Genomic DNA, 17263 nt, shown 5'->3' with positions numbered 1-17263 from the left:
TAAGGTTTAGCCAGAGTTCATATCAGAGGAAGAAAAAACACTTGGTAAGCAAATAATTTTTTTCTCAATTATGCCAGCTTCTGACAGTTTAGTAATCTGTGTTCAAGAGTTTTCCCTTTTAGGAGCATGCTACTTCAGTAGTGGATCTCATGCCCCTGGGAGTGCCAACAGTCTGGGTTAGTATCCTGTGTTCTTCCTGGCAATTGATTTATATTGCTCTTGTCTTCTCACTCATGCAGAACAGGAAAGGTTTCAGGATTCCTGTAAAAACATGGGTCAGGCAGCTAAGACTGGGATCAGTGTGCCTCTTAGGATAGTTGAACTGTTAACTCTGCAGGTACTTTCATGATATAAAGGTTTAATAGGTTGTCGATTTCTGTCATTGTTGCCTTCCTTTTCAAGGCCTTTTCAGTTTTACAGCTGTTGAAGACTAGGAGCTTGTAGTTGTGTGTGAGCAATCAGTCAGATATTGTGATGATTTCTGTTCTGCTTTGTTCCTAAATCCTGGGCTTAGGTGGTACAGAGCTACTCAAGCTAAGGCAGTTGTGCATACTCAGAAGCAAAAGGTAATGCAGCTTGCAAGTCTGTAAGTTCCCCAGATGAGTTGGTTTTATGTCTTTTGGTTTATTAGTTCTCCCTGAACATTTCTGTCTACTTGCCAATTTCAGTCAAGCTCTGTCAGAATGGAGTTCTTACCGTGTTCAAATTCCTGAAAGGCTTTGGAAATACGGGTAGGTAGGGAAGGCCAAGTAATACTACTTGACCTGCCTGCTGCTGAGCCTGTCTGCTTCTGGGTCTGAATACGACAAAGGATTTGCTTATCCTCCCTGTCCTGGTACTTAGTAGGGAGGGATATGCATGCGTGTGGGTGAAGGAGAACATGGGAGATGAAGCATGTAGGAGAACTGGAATTATTGTTAGAAGAGATTGTAAAATAAATACTAGTGGGGAACATGAGATTACTTCTGCATGAAACTGCAGAGACAGAATGGAGAGCTAAGAAACCAGTTTTCTGATTATATTTAGGAATAAGTGGTGACCTGATACTATCAAATCTCAGATTAAACTATGTATCCAAATACAGAATTAAAGCATATTTTTCCTTTAATATGCCTCAGATATGTATTATTTTTAAGCAACATTGACCCAAGGCAGAGAAGTTTTGTTTTAGAGTGAAGGGGATAATTAAATGTACTGTGATTCGGTCTGCATGTGTTTTTCCTAATAATGCTTCTTTGAGCCAAATCACTGGTAAAAATCAATGGAAACCTTTAATTAACAACTCTTAATTTAATCATGTTGCTTTTACAACTTTGTGAAGCTTATTGTAACACGAAAAACCTATTGTCAAGATACGAAGTTGTAATTAAAGCCAGTAATACAGGACGTTTTGTTGTGTGTTTCTAAACAAATATATGTATGATCCAATTTAAATGTTTCTGGGACTTTTTGATTATGAATACTGGTCTCTGATACTGATCTCATTTCAGTGCTTAATTTCAGATTTAGTTTCTGCTGTAAATGTCACTTGTTGTGGAGAAATAAGATGGAAGATTTAGGTTTTCTACTCTGCAAGATAATACTTTCTAGTAACGTATATTTGTCAGCTACTAGCGTGTCTATTTATAAACAGGATTTTTAGTAGTAATTGGTGATGAGTCACCTCACAAGTCCTTACTTGGAATATGAACACTTACGCTCTTTTAAAATTCTTTAGTAGAATACCTATATTTTATAAGAAATTGAGGTAATTTCTTTGTGTGGCATTTCTTGCATAGTCAGTGCTTCATCTGTGTTCAGTGACCTGTATAAGGAGCAATCATTGCTGGCAAGCTGAATTGGAAGAATGCTTTTCTGTATTGTACTGTTAAAGTAAATCATACCTATTTAGAGTTGGCATAGAAAATCTTAATAACATATTGGAGGAGGGAGAACATGTGCATGTACAGTGTTCTTTAGATAATACTCTTAACAAAAATGCTTCTGAAGCATTTCTTGAAAAAGGCATTTAATACTTTTGTTTGTATGTATAAAAGAAATATTTAATTTAGTGGGGGTATGAGAATAAACTGTAACTGAGAAACTGATGCACAGAATTCCTCACCTCCTGTACATCTAGTTACCATGCTTTGCAGTCATCTTCTCTACTTGTAAGGATCATGACTGCAACATGGCAGTAGATCAAAATGTTTTTTATTTGTCTAGCCTTAGGCTTACCAAAATGGTTTATTTCTATCCAGCTGTTACTTTGAAGGCAGTGGTGGTGTAAAGGTACTTAATGGATGTGAGTGCACAAATAGAATTAGGGTGCTCATTTGATGGGTTATGTTGCTTTCATATTACTTGTATGATAAATGCAGATTGTTATTATTTAAAATAATTCTTTACTTGTCACAGCAGCCATTCCTGTAAAGTCAGTTTAAGGAAGGGGCTTAAGTCCATGGAATAAGTAGATGATAGCTAGATACTTGAATTCCCTTTTGCCACCTTACAAACAGTTCAATATTTCATAGAATCACAGGGTGGTTGAGATTGGAAGAGACCTCTGGAGGTCATCTGGTCCAACTCCCCCTGCTCAAGCAGGGTCACCAAAAGCCAGGTTGCCCAGCACCACGTCCAGACAGCTTTTCAGTATCTCCACAACCTTCCTGGGCAGCCTATATTCAGTAGTCCTCACAATGAAGAAGTGTTTCCTTACATTTAGGCGGAACCTCTTGTGTTTTGGTTGTTACCTGTTGCCTCTGTTGTCCTGTCGCTGAACTGTCCTAAAAAGAGTCTGGCTCTACCTTGTTTGCACCGTCCCTTCGGTTATTTGTGGATATTGACAAGACCTCTCTGAGTCTTCTCTAGGTTAAACAGTTCCAGCTCACTCAGACTTCCCTCATACGAGAGATGCTCCAAGTTGTTAGTCATCTTTGGCCCTTTGCTGACGCTCTCCAGTATGTCCCTTTCTCTCGTACTGAGGAGCCCAGAACTGGACACAGCAATCTAGCTGTGACCTCAGCAATGCTGGGTAGAGGGGAAGGATCACATCCTTCAACTTGCTGGCAACACTCTTAATGCAGCCCAGGGTACCATTAGCCGCCTTTTTTGCAAGGGCAGATTGCTGGCTTTTGTTCAGCTTGGCAACTTCCAAGAGACTCTTTCTCTGCAAAGTTGTTTTCCAGCTGGGTGGCCCCCAGCATGTACTAGTTCATGGGATTGTTCTTCCCTGGTGCAGAGTTTTGCACCTTCCTTTGCTGAACTTCATGAAATTCTTCCTTTTGTCACCTACGTACCATAAAAGTCGTTGATGTTGCCTTTGACATCCCTTGTGAGATTCAGCTCCAGGTGGGCATACAGTGGTAGAATTCTTCATATAGCAGGGATTTTTATGAGAAGTTCTGTTTGACATCTGTGATGTTACGCACAACTGGATTCCTAAAATGTAAGCATATGTCTTTGTGTAATGAGGTATTGACTCTTAAAACTAAATAAAAGTTCTGTTTTTCATATTGAGACATTAATGTGGTTCTCATAAACATTAATTTGATACTTACAAATATTGATATGATTCCTAGAAGCATTCTGCCTTTTAGTGTGGTGATTGTTGGTTTTATACTTTGATCATTTGTCTTGCCTTTCTGTGAACCGTGTATTCTGCAACAGTGGTTTTGAGTTGCAGTGATCAGTTGCACACAAGGAATTTCAGATGAGGTCACACCATTTGTTTTATAAATATGTATAAAATATTATATCCTCATATATTATCCCTTATGCAGCTGAAAGTCTGTGGGGGAATGTTAACTGAAGTTTCTAATTAAACAGAGGTTTTCATTGAGAGAGAAATAATGAATCTCTTGTGTCTTTAGGTGTTAAATCATTCATTTAAAAAGGTCTAACTTGAAAGACTTTGCTTCAGTAGCTGTGGCATTGCATAGCTTGACATTTAAATACGGTGTAAACTTTTCACCTATGGACCTCTATGTATTTCTCTTAAAAGTTTGTGTGGTCTGGCATGGAGCACTGTCTTGTGTTACCTAATCACTTGCAAATCTACTTCTTCACTGTTCTTTTACTGTGTCATAATCTGGTAGTATGGGGCCTGATGTAGAACTGTGAATACCTGTAATTTTTTACCAAATATCCGCTCTGCTGTTGACAGTGTTGGTAGTGTTGTTCTTTTCCCATTTTCCTGTGGGGTTTTGAGAAGAAACGAATTACTTGTGGTGAAATAAAGCTGCTGCTGTCTTGGAAAAATGTGAAAATATCTTCTTCAGTTTGCCTGCAAATATGCCTACAGAGGTGACCTGGGCTATGTTTATCTTATCTTGATAAAAGGAAACTATGTCCATGTCGTTTTGTTTGGATTTGCCACTGTCCTTCAATCTGTGGTATATGGTCTTTTGTAGCTTTATTGGGCTATACCTTTCTAAACTAGGTCTAAAGAAAGGCTTTGCTTTTGGCAGGAGTTCTTCAAATATCTGCAGACCAGTGTTTTTGTTACCACTCTTCCTTAACAGTGGCATTCCTAGAGGAGGTGATTTGTGCTGGAGTATTACTGTCTCTAGATTGATGACTTTACTTTGTTTTCATTAGAATTGGCAGTACTGGTGTCCCTGGAGTGTATGAACAGGGAACCTTTTGCTTGTCTTAATCTCTGCTTGTGTGGCTACTTGAGCCTTTTGGTACAGAAAACTGATTTTGTGATTTGGGGGTTAGTCTTTTACAATATTGTCCATTTTGTATTATAAATGAGTTTTAACTAAAAAATGACAGCTGACCTGATGGACTTGGAGTGCAAACCCTTTAGGGGGTGAATAAGCTTCAGGTGACTTACTGTGCTGTTTGCTCAGGAGTAGCTCTGCATTTCAGTTTTACGTAGATGGTACAGTTCCTGATAGTACTTGGGTATTACTTGGATAGACAGAAATCAATGTTAATGTTTTGATGCTAAAGAAATGTAAATATCTTGGATCACAACTATTGTTCTGTGTGAACCAGTATGATGCTTGAGCTAAAAAACCAGGATCTGACAGTATAGTCTTCTATTACATATGGAAATTTTCTCCCTTCCCCTCTGCCCCCTTTATCTGAATAAAATAAACAGCAAACCAGGCTGTTGCTGTATACTGGTCTTTTCATGCAACTGTTACACTGAGTTTTCTAAAGTCAGTGTTTTTAAACATACGGCTTGCAACTCTCAAGGGAAATGTGCAATGCAAAGTGGCAGAAAGTTGCGATGTAGTGCCAGTAATTTGGCTGCAGCTCATTTCTGCCAGTCAGAACAATGAATTTAAGTACATACAGTCAGCATCTGTGGGGTGTTTTCCTCTTTTTCTCCTGGATGAACTATGCTGTTGCTTGCTTTAAGGGACTTTTCACATAACAATAAACCACAGAAATGTTTGCCCTTATAAAAAAACTTTGGGATAGGAAGTGATTATTGTTTTATAGAATCACAGAGCATGAACATATCTATCTTCCTGAAGTCCTTGTTGAGCTATTTCTGTAATTTTGGGGCTGGAACACAGGAATGGCGAAGAAAAAAGAAAGTAAACAAGTAAACATCTAACATTTCTTTTAACATGAGCATAGTTAGAAGGAGAATTTGGGATTTGTCTGTAGCAGTTTTCTTTGAACGGTAATTTTAATGCCTCAAATTAATATTTTAAAGTTTAGTAATTCCTTCTTAAAAAGTGTTAAATTTTGTATGCCTTTTAATGCTCTAAGTATGCATTTGATTGATGAACATTGCAGTCAGCGAACCTTTCTTATGCTTTAGAATAAATATCTAGGATCACTAAACATTGGCAATAATGTATTACTTTATCACATTTTAATGAGTCTATGTCTAAAATATGTCTTTTTATATTTAATGTTTTTATTAAGCAGTGTTTTTTTCAAGAGACAAACAACTCTGGCAGTCAGAACGAAGACTTTATCTAATTATTTTGACATTTTCATTCTTAATTGGCACTTTAAAGGATCATTAGTATCTTCCAAGGACTAGCTGAGAGCCTTTATGCCCCTAGATCTTCAGTTTAAAAATGGATAATTTTAAATCCATTTGACAGACTAAATACCTTGAAAAAGTATGTTGATGAATTGCCCTGAAGTTGTGGTGATAGTTTTTTGAAGCCAAAACAGCAGTGACAGGAAAAATGTTACCATGAAAATCTTAAAAGTGCCTCAAAAAAGTGAAAAGTCATAACGAATAAAAGTCTGTAGACCTGATTATTTGAATAATAGTTTTTTCCATATTTCCTAGTGGTGTACTTAATGATATTTAGAAGGTATCTTCCCTCAAAATACACAGTAGAAGCACCTTAGGAGTAAAAATGTTTTCTGAATTTTAGCTAGTTAGGCTCGGTTGCAATCTTCCCTTAACATTTGTATGAATAAACAAAATATATGTAATACCAAGAATGTCAGTGTAGTAAAGTTCTTGTAAAGTTCTCTAGTAAAAAAAGATTTGTATATCACTGTGGAGATTAAGTGTTCTGAAGGTCTTGAAAAGAGCAATTTATAAAGCTGTCATGCTGTGGTTTTATTGTTACCTATTTGCACAACTGCAGATTTTATGTATGGTATGCATTCAAATATTTTCCTTTTGTTCACAAGGGGGAACTTGTGGGGAAAACGGGGAAATGTCGTCGTCGTCGTCGTCCCCAAAGTGGGGAAAATGTTCCCCCTTGCTAACTGCAGGCATTTATTACTTTGTGGATCTGCTTATAGGAGAGAAGTTATGTACTTAAACACTCAGGTGCTCCGCTCTTAGGAATGTCAATCTGATCAGTAAAAATTAGAGTTCTCAAAATTGTTTTCACAGTAAGTTTATGCAACCTCATTAATGTGAACAAAATTATGTTCCTGAAGAGGCCAGTGTACCTGTATTTAAAATATTGTTATGATTTACCACAGAATAGAAAATGGATATTCAGCTGCAAGTGACAAAAGTCAGAAAAAATGGGCATAAGCACCCTTTTTTTTTTCATTAAATGAAAAATTTTGCCTTAGTAAATGAAAAAAATATTTTAGAATCCTTGCAAAGTTTGAGTATACTGTGAATGACTTTAAGATGGTACCTTAATCTTATCTTTTAAACAGGCTTCTCAGAAATGTGTTAGTGCATTAGAAAGACATGAGGGGAGGCCATAGACTAGGGGTGGGCATTTGGATTTGTGAGCACCAGTCACCAGAGGAGATGTTAAAGTTGAAGCTTGAGTGGTCCTAGCAAGTGGAAGTCTGAACAGTTCGTCATTTCAGATCTCCTCAAAAGTCTGTTAACTCTCAGCAGGAGACCTGATAAAAGCTGTCACATGGTTCATAGTGATAAAGACTGTCCCGAACAAGAAGAGTCCCTCAATTATTTCCAAGCGGTGTTGTCAATTTTAACGGAAGGATTACTTGTTTCATCTTGTTGTTTGTAATACAAACTTGTATCTGAGTTATACGAAACAGAGAAATATTTTAGATATTTATGCAGTCTGTCTTAGAACTGCAATTTGGGAGAGTGTATAGAGGAGCAAGAGTCTGTATAATCTAGAAAAATAAGAGAAGATGGAAAACAGGTTTGTGTTTTGGTCTTTTAAAACTACAGCACATTTGGTTTCTAATCTCTGTTTGACCCTATAGCTTCGCAGCCGAAGAAAAGCAGTAATTAGGCTGTATTTTCCATTAAGTCATGAGAAAGTGCTGAAAAAGCACTAGAATCGGCAAATCTACTGTTGTCTTAGTAGGCTTGTACTGGGACAGTCTGAATTTTAAATGAGTCTGTTATACAAGCAAGAAAATCCAGGTCAGTCTTTAGTATAATGGATTTACCATACCAACAGAAATAACAGTATTTAAAGCTTGCTTTTCAAGTTAAATGGCTAATTAAAATGCTACTTCTGTGTTGGATGTTAACAAATTAACCAATCACTTGTTTTGCTTCTCCACCTCTAATGAAAAGCCAAAGTCAACACAAAATGTAAGGAGAGGATAAATAAAAAGATGTCCTTTTGTTATTACTTCTTAAGGTGTACTGTAGTTTCACCCAACTTGCAGTTACACAAATGATGGTGTACACTGCAGTAAAGCTTTTAACCATTAGCTGCGTGTGTATACAAGATGAGTAGGGTCTGCCTGTCATACCATTTTGGTTAAACATCTGTACGGTTTTTATGCTGACACTTTAAATCATTATCCTTCTTAAATAATTCCCTGTTTGGCTGTGTTAAAGTGAAATTCCCAGCAAAAATGGTAACAACCTTGTGTATTTGTCTACTTAATCATCTCGCCTTCCAAGTATATTCTACTGTTTTCTGGTCATGCTGCGAAGGCCTGGGTATCTAGCTTCTGGTAGGCCAGGATGCTGGCAAGGTACACATTCTGAAATGCAGCATCTCTTTGTAGAGAGCAGCTGGAATGCTGTTTCTATAGAAATTAGATTTGCTAGCATTTGTGAGAAGCACTTTCATAAGTAACTGTGTTGTGAGTAGCAATGGGTGATCTTTCCAGGTTAAAACTAGTCCTTTCAGCATTGTGGTTTGCCAGAAATTAGCATGGTTTACTCCTGGCATTGAGTGTGAAACAGACTGGTTTTTGGGTGGTAAAATTGAGCACTGTTCTAAGTTTTCATATGGACTCTGCATATAACCTGTTTTAAAGAACACTGCAGGTATCCTAATTACAAGGTGACATATTTTGTAGCTCATAATGATTATGACTTGCACTTTTGATGAAAACTGCAGGTAGAAGAGAAGCTCTTACAAATATCTTGCCTGTGTATCCTGGAGAGTTGAACAGGGTAACTGAACTGTGAAGACTGAAAACATAGATCTGTTTATCAAGGACTGGTAAAATCCAGTGGCTCTTTGTTGTTCTAAAATTATTACTATTTGCATGTGATTGGAGTAAGTCTCAGTGTTTTATACATAGCTAGCTCCCTGTGTCATAGAGGAAATAGTCTGTTTTTCATAGGAAATGTAAATTGCTCATGTATTTTGTCCTTTTGGCTTTCTCTTCCTCATTCAAATAAAAACTTCTGTTGAATATTTTAGTATGTTACATAGATTAACTCTCTAGAGGGAATACTGTCTCAAAAATGTGCATCTTTTTCACTGTTCCATCACAGTACTTTTAATGTGATCTGGAACAGCTGATTGTATATGATTAGAAAGAAGCCTTTTGAGAAGTTGTCTTTGTTGCCTGTTTTGCAGGGGGTGTTTCTGATAACTTGGATAGTGACCAGTTGGCTCTTTCTTTTGCTTTTAGTGATGTGTAAGTGAATGCAAACCATTAGCTCATTTCAGATAGAAAATTTCAGTTACTGCAGACCTAGGTTTGAATCAAAGCACATCATGATGAAAGGCTCTGTAACCCCCAGTATTAGTCCCTTGAGCCTTCCAGGCTGTTCTTGTCCTTTTTAAGTTAGTGCATGTCCTGTAATGAGACAAAGAATTACTTACAATTCAGTTTCTCTCAGCATAATCAGTTTTCTTTGATTGGTTTTAAGTCTTCTCTGTAAATTAGCAGTGCTGGAATTATTCTTTAGCAGGAAGAATTCAATTTGCTTTTTGTGAGGTTTTTTCCCCGTCTGTAGTAGCAAGAGTTAACAGAATAAGAAGCAGAGATTCTAAGATGCAGTACAGGAATTCTGTGTCATTTGTGGTTCAAGAAAAGGGGGTGGTATTCAGCTCTTGAAAGGTCTTTAATGAATGCTGTTTGTTTGGTGTTTTTGAAAGCTAATGGTCAGAGGAAAGCAAGAGAAACAGCCTTGGAGCTTTTAGGGTAAAGGGATGAACACTTTTTCTGATTGAGGTGATTGTTTCACCACCCTTTTTATGTAAGGATTTTTCACCATCTATTGCCTTTTGTTTTTATTCTAATGACATACACTTAAAGAAGCCTTTTTTTATGTGAATGCAATGCTTTCTCCCCTCCTCCTGTAGAAAATCTGCTTGCCACAGACAGGCAGAGCATGTGTTTCTCTTGTCTTGGTTGGGTGCACAGATCTTCTTTTATGTGTGCTGCTTCTTACCCTGTTGCCTAGACGATCACTGGCTTTCACTAAGGATGTCTGGTTCTCGTAAAGAGTTTGACGTGAAACAGATTTTAAAAATCAGATGGAAGTGGTTTGGTCATCAGGCATCAGCCCCTAACTCTGCAATTGCAAACGACCAGGGAGACTTCTGGAATAGAGGACAAAATGTAACAACTGGTGGCACAAAGTTTTTAGATTCAGGTAACCTACCTCTAACATCAGTTGGTTACAGAAGGTCCAGCCAACAGGATTTCCAGAATTCACCTCCTTGGCCAATGGCATCCACCTCAGAAATCCCTACATTTGAATTTGCAGCAGAAGACTGTGGAGGTGCAGGTTCGCTTGACAGACAAGAAACAGATGATAGAGCAAGTGAAGAAGAAAATGAATCGGACAGCAGTTCATGCAGGTTATTGATTACTTTCCTATTGTGAGAAATGTATTTTCATTTCATGTTTACAGATAGTATGCATATATAGGCTAACCTTTATTATAGATTAAAATGCTTCAGAAACCTAGCAGCTGCAGTATCAGAAACAGAAAATGATTTATAGTCAGGGTTCTGTGTGTTTACTAGGATCTTTTTAAAAGGCAGATGTAGTCAATGTGGATAAATAAAGCACAAACTTGTGTTTTAAGTAGTATACCAACTACGTGCTGCTATGAACAAGGTATTGTCCATTACATGGTAATGTTACAGGATGCTTGCTGAATTATTTCAGAGTGATGCTGATCGTTCAGTTATGCTGAGAATTAGTCTCATGCCAGTTAGGAGAAAACTATGAAAATGTAAGCTTCTTGTGACTCTTATTGGATGTTTCCACATTATAGATGAGGGAAATGACACTAAAAAATACTTAAGAAGTAAAGCAAAGATTATTTTTTTCTTGTGTATATGCAACTTGAAGGAAAAAAATACTTTCATCTATCGAAAGCTGGCCAGTTTGTGCTTTAATCTGTCCAGGTGTCTTAAAATGTGTATCTAGCTTAAAAAGAAAAGACTGTTTTATTGTGTCTATTTAAGGTGTTTTTCTCTAACATATTGTTACTAAAGATGAAACTGCAAAATTTGTTCTTAAATGAAAGGTGTTTACCAGTTGTTGTAAATTAGGCAAGTTAAAAGAATTAAACTGATACTTAACAAGAAAGATTATTATTTCCTTTTACTGCATATCAGCTGTTCTTCACTAAAAGTATTTTTTTTGTTTTGTACTGCATATAGTGCGTAATAGCTTACCATTTCAAGTAAATTTTATGATGTTTGTTTTCTTGCTTTTAAGATAACTTTGCAATGATACGGCATTTCAGAAAATACGCCTATTTAAAAGGGTACACTGTTTAATAAAGCCTAATGAGGACGGATCAATCTAGACATAGCAGTTTTAGTGTTTTGCATTCCCTATGAGAAGAATTCTTTTAGTGCAAGGGCAAAGTAGCCCACAATATAAACACTACCTATTTATGGTTTATATAACCTTTAAAGATTCAAAGAAAGGGGGGAGGGTAAAAATGCTTAAGAGTCAATACAGTGTATTTGCTTTTATCACTGAATGGCAATAGTACTAGAATTACAGGGAAAGGAAATCCTGCATGCTGATGCTTCATAACAGCAGTCTGATCATGCTGCAACAACTATGTAGCTATAAATAATATTTCTGAAGACATCCTATTTTAAGTGATATTCATGTATGAATTTTTAATAGCTGTGTCACTGGATAATATATATGATATAGGTGTAACATCACCTTCCATTTCAGGAACATTTACTTCTGATGTGAAATTTTTATATATAGCATTACCCCAACTGGATATTCTCACCATAGTAATGTGCAGTCGGTGTAGAAAAAAAAAAAGTAATTTTAAGAGATAAATGTCTAGATTGAAATTACTATAAATTTGTTCTTAATTGTGGGAGAAGAATTTACCACAAAACTAATTTGTTACTTTGTAGAATTGGAGAACTGCAGGTACTTACTTAGGGGTGTGAGAAGTCTATATAGCATTGGGGTTTTGTTGTTTTTTTTTTTTTTGCAGGTGGAATTGTATACTACAGGAAGTGCATGGAGGATTTGAACTCAGTAAATTTGAAGTATCTTTTAAATTGTGTGCTTAATCATCTATAGCATCTAGCATTATTTGTAATTCCTTTTGTCTTGTAGTTCTTGCAAGTGTTTTACTTTCAGGCTTTAAAATGAATATTTTGGATAAATTTTGAGTTCAGGGCTGGTACAATTTAATATGTAACTAATGGTAATGTAAGAACTTGCTTTGTATTATCTGTCTCCTGTCTTATGGGGACGCTGTACTTAAACCATGTTTTTCTCACTCCTTTGTTAAGAATCTGTAAACTATTGGGCAGACTACAGAAATCTGTCCAGCAGCTGGAATAGTTCTGATGTTAAGAACGTAATTAAATGTTCTTTTTATTAGTCTAAAATATAGCTTTTTTCCCCATATGAAAACCCTGTTTCCTCCATTGGAAACAAATTGTGTGAGTGTAAAAATCCTTTTTTTAAAACTTTGTAGAAGCTATGCAGCGACCTTACTTCTTTACTCCTCTTTAATTTACCGCCCAGTTACAAGCCCTAAAAGCATGAAGTGACAGCTCAATGGCTTTGTACATATCAATCGTCCTTCCTCTTTGCCATGTGATACAGCACAGCTAGAAAAGCATTTAGATCAGGTCTTTGTCATTATGAAAGCTTTAGATCGTTGTGTGATTCATTTATAGAGACCTGCTATAGAATTCATTTATTACTAATTAGTATAGACCTTGGTGGCATAAGGGATAAGCAAATTCCAAGTTTAGTACCAGATCTTTGATAAAGGCTGTGTCTGACATGCAAGCAGATCATCCAGATTCAGGGATCAGAGCTAGTTGGCTATAATGCTGTTGACATTATACTCCTGCATGTTGTTTGTAACCAGCGTTAGCTTGAATGATTGATTACTGGACCAGTGAGGTTTGAATTCTTTTGCTGGCTTTTGTCTCCTAGATTTCCTCTGTTGTTAACTTTCCTACATTCCTGAGGAAACAGTCATCATCTTGGATTTGTACGCTTCTTAAAATTTTCCAACAGCTGTGCAGACTCTTACATAGCAGATTTAAACTTATTAGCAATAGATACGTTTTTCATAACTTTTGTGGGTGCCTTAGCAGCAGTCCACAGACCTTGAAAGCATGGTGGATATCAACCTAAAAATACCTAGAGCATACCTAGTATGCAGAATATTGTATCTGGTTCATTTCACCCAGGCATGTGTTAAAATATTGGAATTACTTTACTGTAGATTAAAGTGTGGAAATGTTTTCAAATGTAATATAAAATGTATATTTATATTTGAACATTAAATGCAAACAGTATTTCAAAATTCATCAGCTGTGTCCTAACCCTGAAAAGTTCAGTAAGATGTCTGTAATTGATTTTAAAACAAGGTCTGAATGCACCAGTTGGTAGCTACTCTGCAGTATTGCACGCTCTATGCACAGTCTTGGATTTAGTAAGCTGTTAACTTCCAATCTAAGTCTGCCCCGCAATAATTTTCAATCTACAGACACCTTTGGTATTCTTTCAGCTCAGTCTTACCTACCTTTGAGGCTGTAAGTTTATTAGGGCCGCCAATTGTGGTGTGTATGTCTGTGTATCTCCTATCGTAAAACAATGCAAACTGCCAAATAAGGACAGTTGATAGATTCCCTAATTTTGTTGCATGACAGTAGTATGATACTTGAAATTGACTGAAAAATTATGAAAAGAGCATTTTTTTTTTTGCTAGATATATACATGAATTAGACAAAAATAAGAAACCTACTGAAAGACAAGTTGGTTTACAGGGGAGAATCTCTAGCCTTCTAGTTTCTTTTCTTCCATGCTACTGCTAAAATTCTTTCATTTTCCACTGTGCCTATTAAATCTTCACTTGGGTTATGACTGTGCATATTTGGAAAGAGTTAGTGTGGCACAATTACATAGCACATACAAAGCAGATGCAATCTAGTAAGCTTGAACAGTAGATGTAATGAAGGTAAGACAAGAGGCTGTAGCATGGACTTCTCAAAGGCACAGGGGATTCCAGCTATAAATTTGGATGGAATGGGCTTCCATGCAAGATGATCATATTTTTGCACAGATTGTCATGTGTTTTGACTACCTTAAAGCTTGGTCAGGTATGTTTTTGTACTACTGCACTTCTCAATCACTCCAGTGTAGATGTATCATGAGGTAGTCTAAATAGTTGTTTTGCAAACAGAATGCATGTTACTGGTGACATTTGTGTGGGTATATGAATTCACTGCACTAAATCCAAGACATCTCTTAGGAAACATCAGTGCTATAATCAAGAGTCTATCTGCAATGAAACATGCCTATGTTATTTCTTAACATAATTAGAAACAAGTAAAGATGCAGTAGTATTGGCTTAGAAGGCTGTATATACATGTCTTTGCTGGCCTAGCATAGGTTACGCTGGTGTCTGTTGTTGCTCGTGCCAGTTAGATTAAGGTTACTGTGCATATATATGTGTGTATGTTTGCTAGAACTGGTGCCTTTTGATTACACGATTGTAGTTCTGGCTATTGCTGTAATTATTTTCTCTAGCATAAAGTGAATCAGTAGCCCTCAAGTTCTCATGCATATATAGTCTTACTGTGCTCTTCAGTCTCTCCAGAGTCACTGTTGTCCTCTTTCCAGTGTTTTGTATTACCTTGATTTATGATACACTAGATTTTTAGCAGTTTTTGTTGTTACCACCTTATGGCTTCCTCCTATTATTTATGCCCTTCCCAGCCTTTGAAGGTGTCTTGCTTTTAACTATTTCTTGCTTTTTCCAAGAATCCTTTCAGCATCCTTCTTTTCAACAAACTTCATTCTCTGCAGCTGAGGTTCTTCTTTTTCTAAGTTTGAAGAAGGAATTTTTTTACTCCTTACAAAGTATAGTCTATAATTATGGAAGGTGGCATATTGTTATTTTAGTAAGTTGTGTTTCAGTCTCTGCATGCCATAAAACGTCAGCTAGCTTGAAGATAGCAGTGTAAACAACTAAATTGTTGAAGAGATATATTTTAAACTATTTTGAAACATTGTATGTAAAAACTGCAATGCAAGAAGCTATCTTAACACAATAAGAAAGTTACAAAATGGAGATTTGTTTAAAAATGCAAAGGTTGTAGCTTAATGTGTATCCTAATTTGTCCAAAGTCAGACATACTCTTACCTCCCCTAGTGACTTAAGCAATTGACTACTATAGCCTAAAGATGGCTTGAAATTTCAACAGATCTTCTACTTATTACTGAAAAAATACCTTGAGATCATGGATTTGTTATGCGGTATAGCAGATGTAGTGCCCTGTGTCAAAGTAGACAATCAGCTTACCTTTTGGCTGCACGGGACTTTTTTTTTTTTAATTATTTTTTATTAGGAAGTCCAACTACTGGAGATTTATCAGTTCTAGTAAGAAAATAAATGCCTTCACTGGTTTTGAACAGTAGTGAAATTTATAGCTTATTGGTGATTTGCTAGAGTAAATTCCATATGCTTTGTTTATGATTGCAGAGTTCTGCTTTGGTCAGTCAAACATTGGCTTTTGATTTCATTGACATCATTCTTGGGTTTGCATTACAAGAATGTAAACAGCAGCATGTAATTTATAGTCAGAGGTACTATGCATTAGTTTTCTTTTATTATCTTCTCTAAACACAAGGCAGTTGCACCTATTTTTCTGCACATAATTTCCATCACTTATCTCTAAACCTCTTTTATTATTTGGAACTTTTTTGAGGTGTGACTAAACCTAATATTTTTACTATTTCTTCTTTCAAATGTCATGATACTTATTTTTTTATACCTGTATACATTGAGATGTCTGTATTGGTTTGTTGACTTTCTGTTTATTTACATGTCATATTTATAAAGATAGTATACTTTATGCATGAATTCAGATTTACAATGTTAATGTCAGTTACTTTATTTTCTGAGAAACAAAATGGTGTTCACTGGAAACATATTAGTGAGGAGAAAAATGTGTATTTTTCCCCATCTGTCCAGTTTTGCCGGTGTTTACTACTTCTAACACAGACTGGGTGTAGATGAAAGCATTAGAGCAACATGTAAAACAATATTTAAGCCAATTCTGTGCACTGGTTATTCTGGCCCCAGTTCCCATTTTGCACTTTGTAAGTCTGTCTATGAAAACCATTTGGGTTGGTGTACAGTGCTGCCTGCAGATTTCGGTAGCGTAGATAGAGCATTTGCTTTTAGCTTGATTTCCTAAAGGGACCAAGTTTGTGCGGTTGTGTTTTGCATCACCCTTGCCATTTTGTGGGTAGCTTTGAAACCTATGGGCCGTGAGGGTAGGCAGAAGTCTCAAAGATAAAGTCACTCCTTGCAGTTAGTTAATGGAGAGAAACCCAGCTTACTGCCTTCACTGAAAAAGGGCAGAATTCATCTGATGCAAAGCTGGCTGTGTGACACCTCTTACTGTTAGTCACGTTATTTGCTGTCTCTTGCCTAGTGAGGAAATGTCTTAAGGAACTGAGGGGAAAGGAGAAGAGCTGGAGTTGTGGTGGCAGGTGGAATGAGGAAAGGAGATAGAGCATAGAAATACTTGTAAAATAGACTTCATTTGTAGATTCTGTGAACCATCCAGTTGAGTAGGCATAGTAGCAATATGTTGGAGGTAGTTTCTCCATCAAGATTTTATGGATAGAAATCCCATTGTAATGCTGCCTGACTCCTTTGTCTAGTCAAGGCTCTAGTAACAAGCAGCACTTCAGCATGCTGCTTCTGTCAAAAGGAGCGTGACTTCTTAATGCGAGTAAATAATCTTTACTTGCTCCAAAAGGTTAGAAGAGACAAGATGATCAGCATCTGTACTACATGTCTCTGATCTAACCAGGTCACTCTTACCTTGCAGTTAAAATACATTTTTGCAGATTTATAGGATTTAATACTATCTTGTGGAGAAGTTGACCTTTTTTAGAAGTACAGGTGAGGTTACAGCTGGATTATGTGAACTAGTTATGACAATAGAACAGTTTTAAATACAAGTGAATTTACACATAATTTTCTGATGATTTTTTTCAGACAATTTCACACAATTTTTCAGAAAAAATATTTTTAAACTAATTTCAGATTTTGGATTGTGTTCTTCTATCTCTGTTCCAAAGTGAATAGTTTGAAAACTGTATTTGATTTTTTTCTTAGTTATAATGAAGCCTTTATTGCTTTATTTTTATTTCTAAGACAAACATGGAG

General features: G+C 36.4%; 1 protein-coding gene across 6 annotated transcripts in view; it reads left to right on the top strand.

Moving 5' to 3' along the window:
* The window catches only part of KLHL5 (kelch like family member 5), a 62283-nt gene that overhangs the window by 9425 nt on the left and 35595 nt on the right, over positions 1-17263 (top strand). For 3 of the 6 annotated variants that reach the window (XM_027799805.2, XM_055728399.1, XM_027799804.2), the window contains exon 1: positions 10027-10418. The exons of the other annotated variants lie outside the window; for them this stretch is intronic. In XM_027799805.2, the coding sequence (XP_027655606.1) occupies positions 10042-10418 (377 nt within the window). In that variant the 5' untranslated portion in view covers positions 10027-10041. Of the gene's footprint in view, positions 1-10026; positions 10419-17263 lie in introns of those variants that run through there. 6 annotated transcript variants of the gene reach the window in all.

Source organism: Falco cherrug, chromosome 1 (assembly GCF_023634085.1).
Source record: "Falco cherrug isolate bFalChe1 chromosome 1, bFalChe1.pri, whole genome shotgun sequence".
Taxonomy (NCBI): domain Eukaryota; kingdom Metazoa; phylum Chordata; class Aves; order Falconiformes; family Falconidae; genus Falco; species Falco cherrug.
Note: the sequence above shows the minus strand (reverse complement) of the source record. Positions and strands in the feature narration are given on the sequence as shown.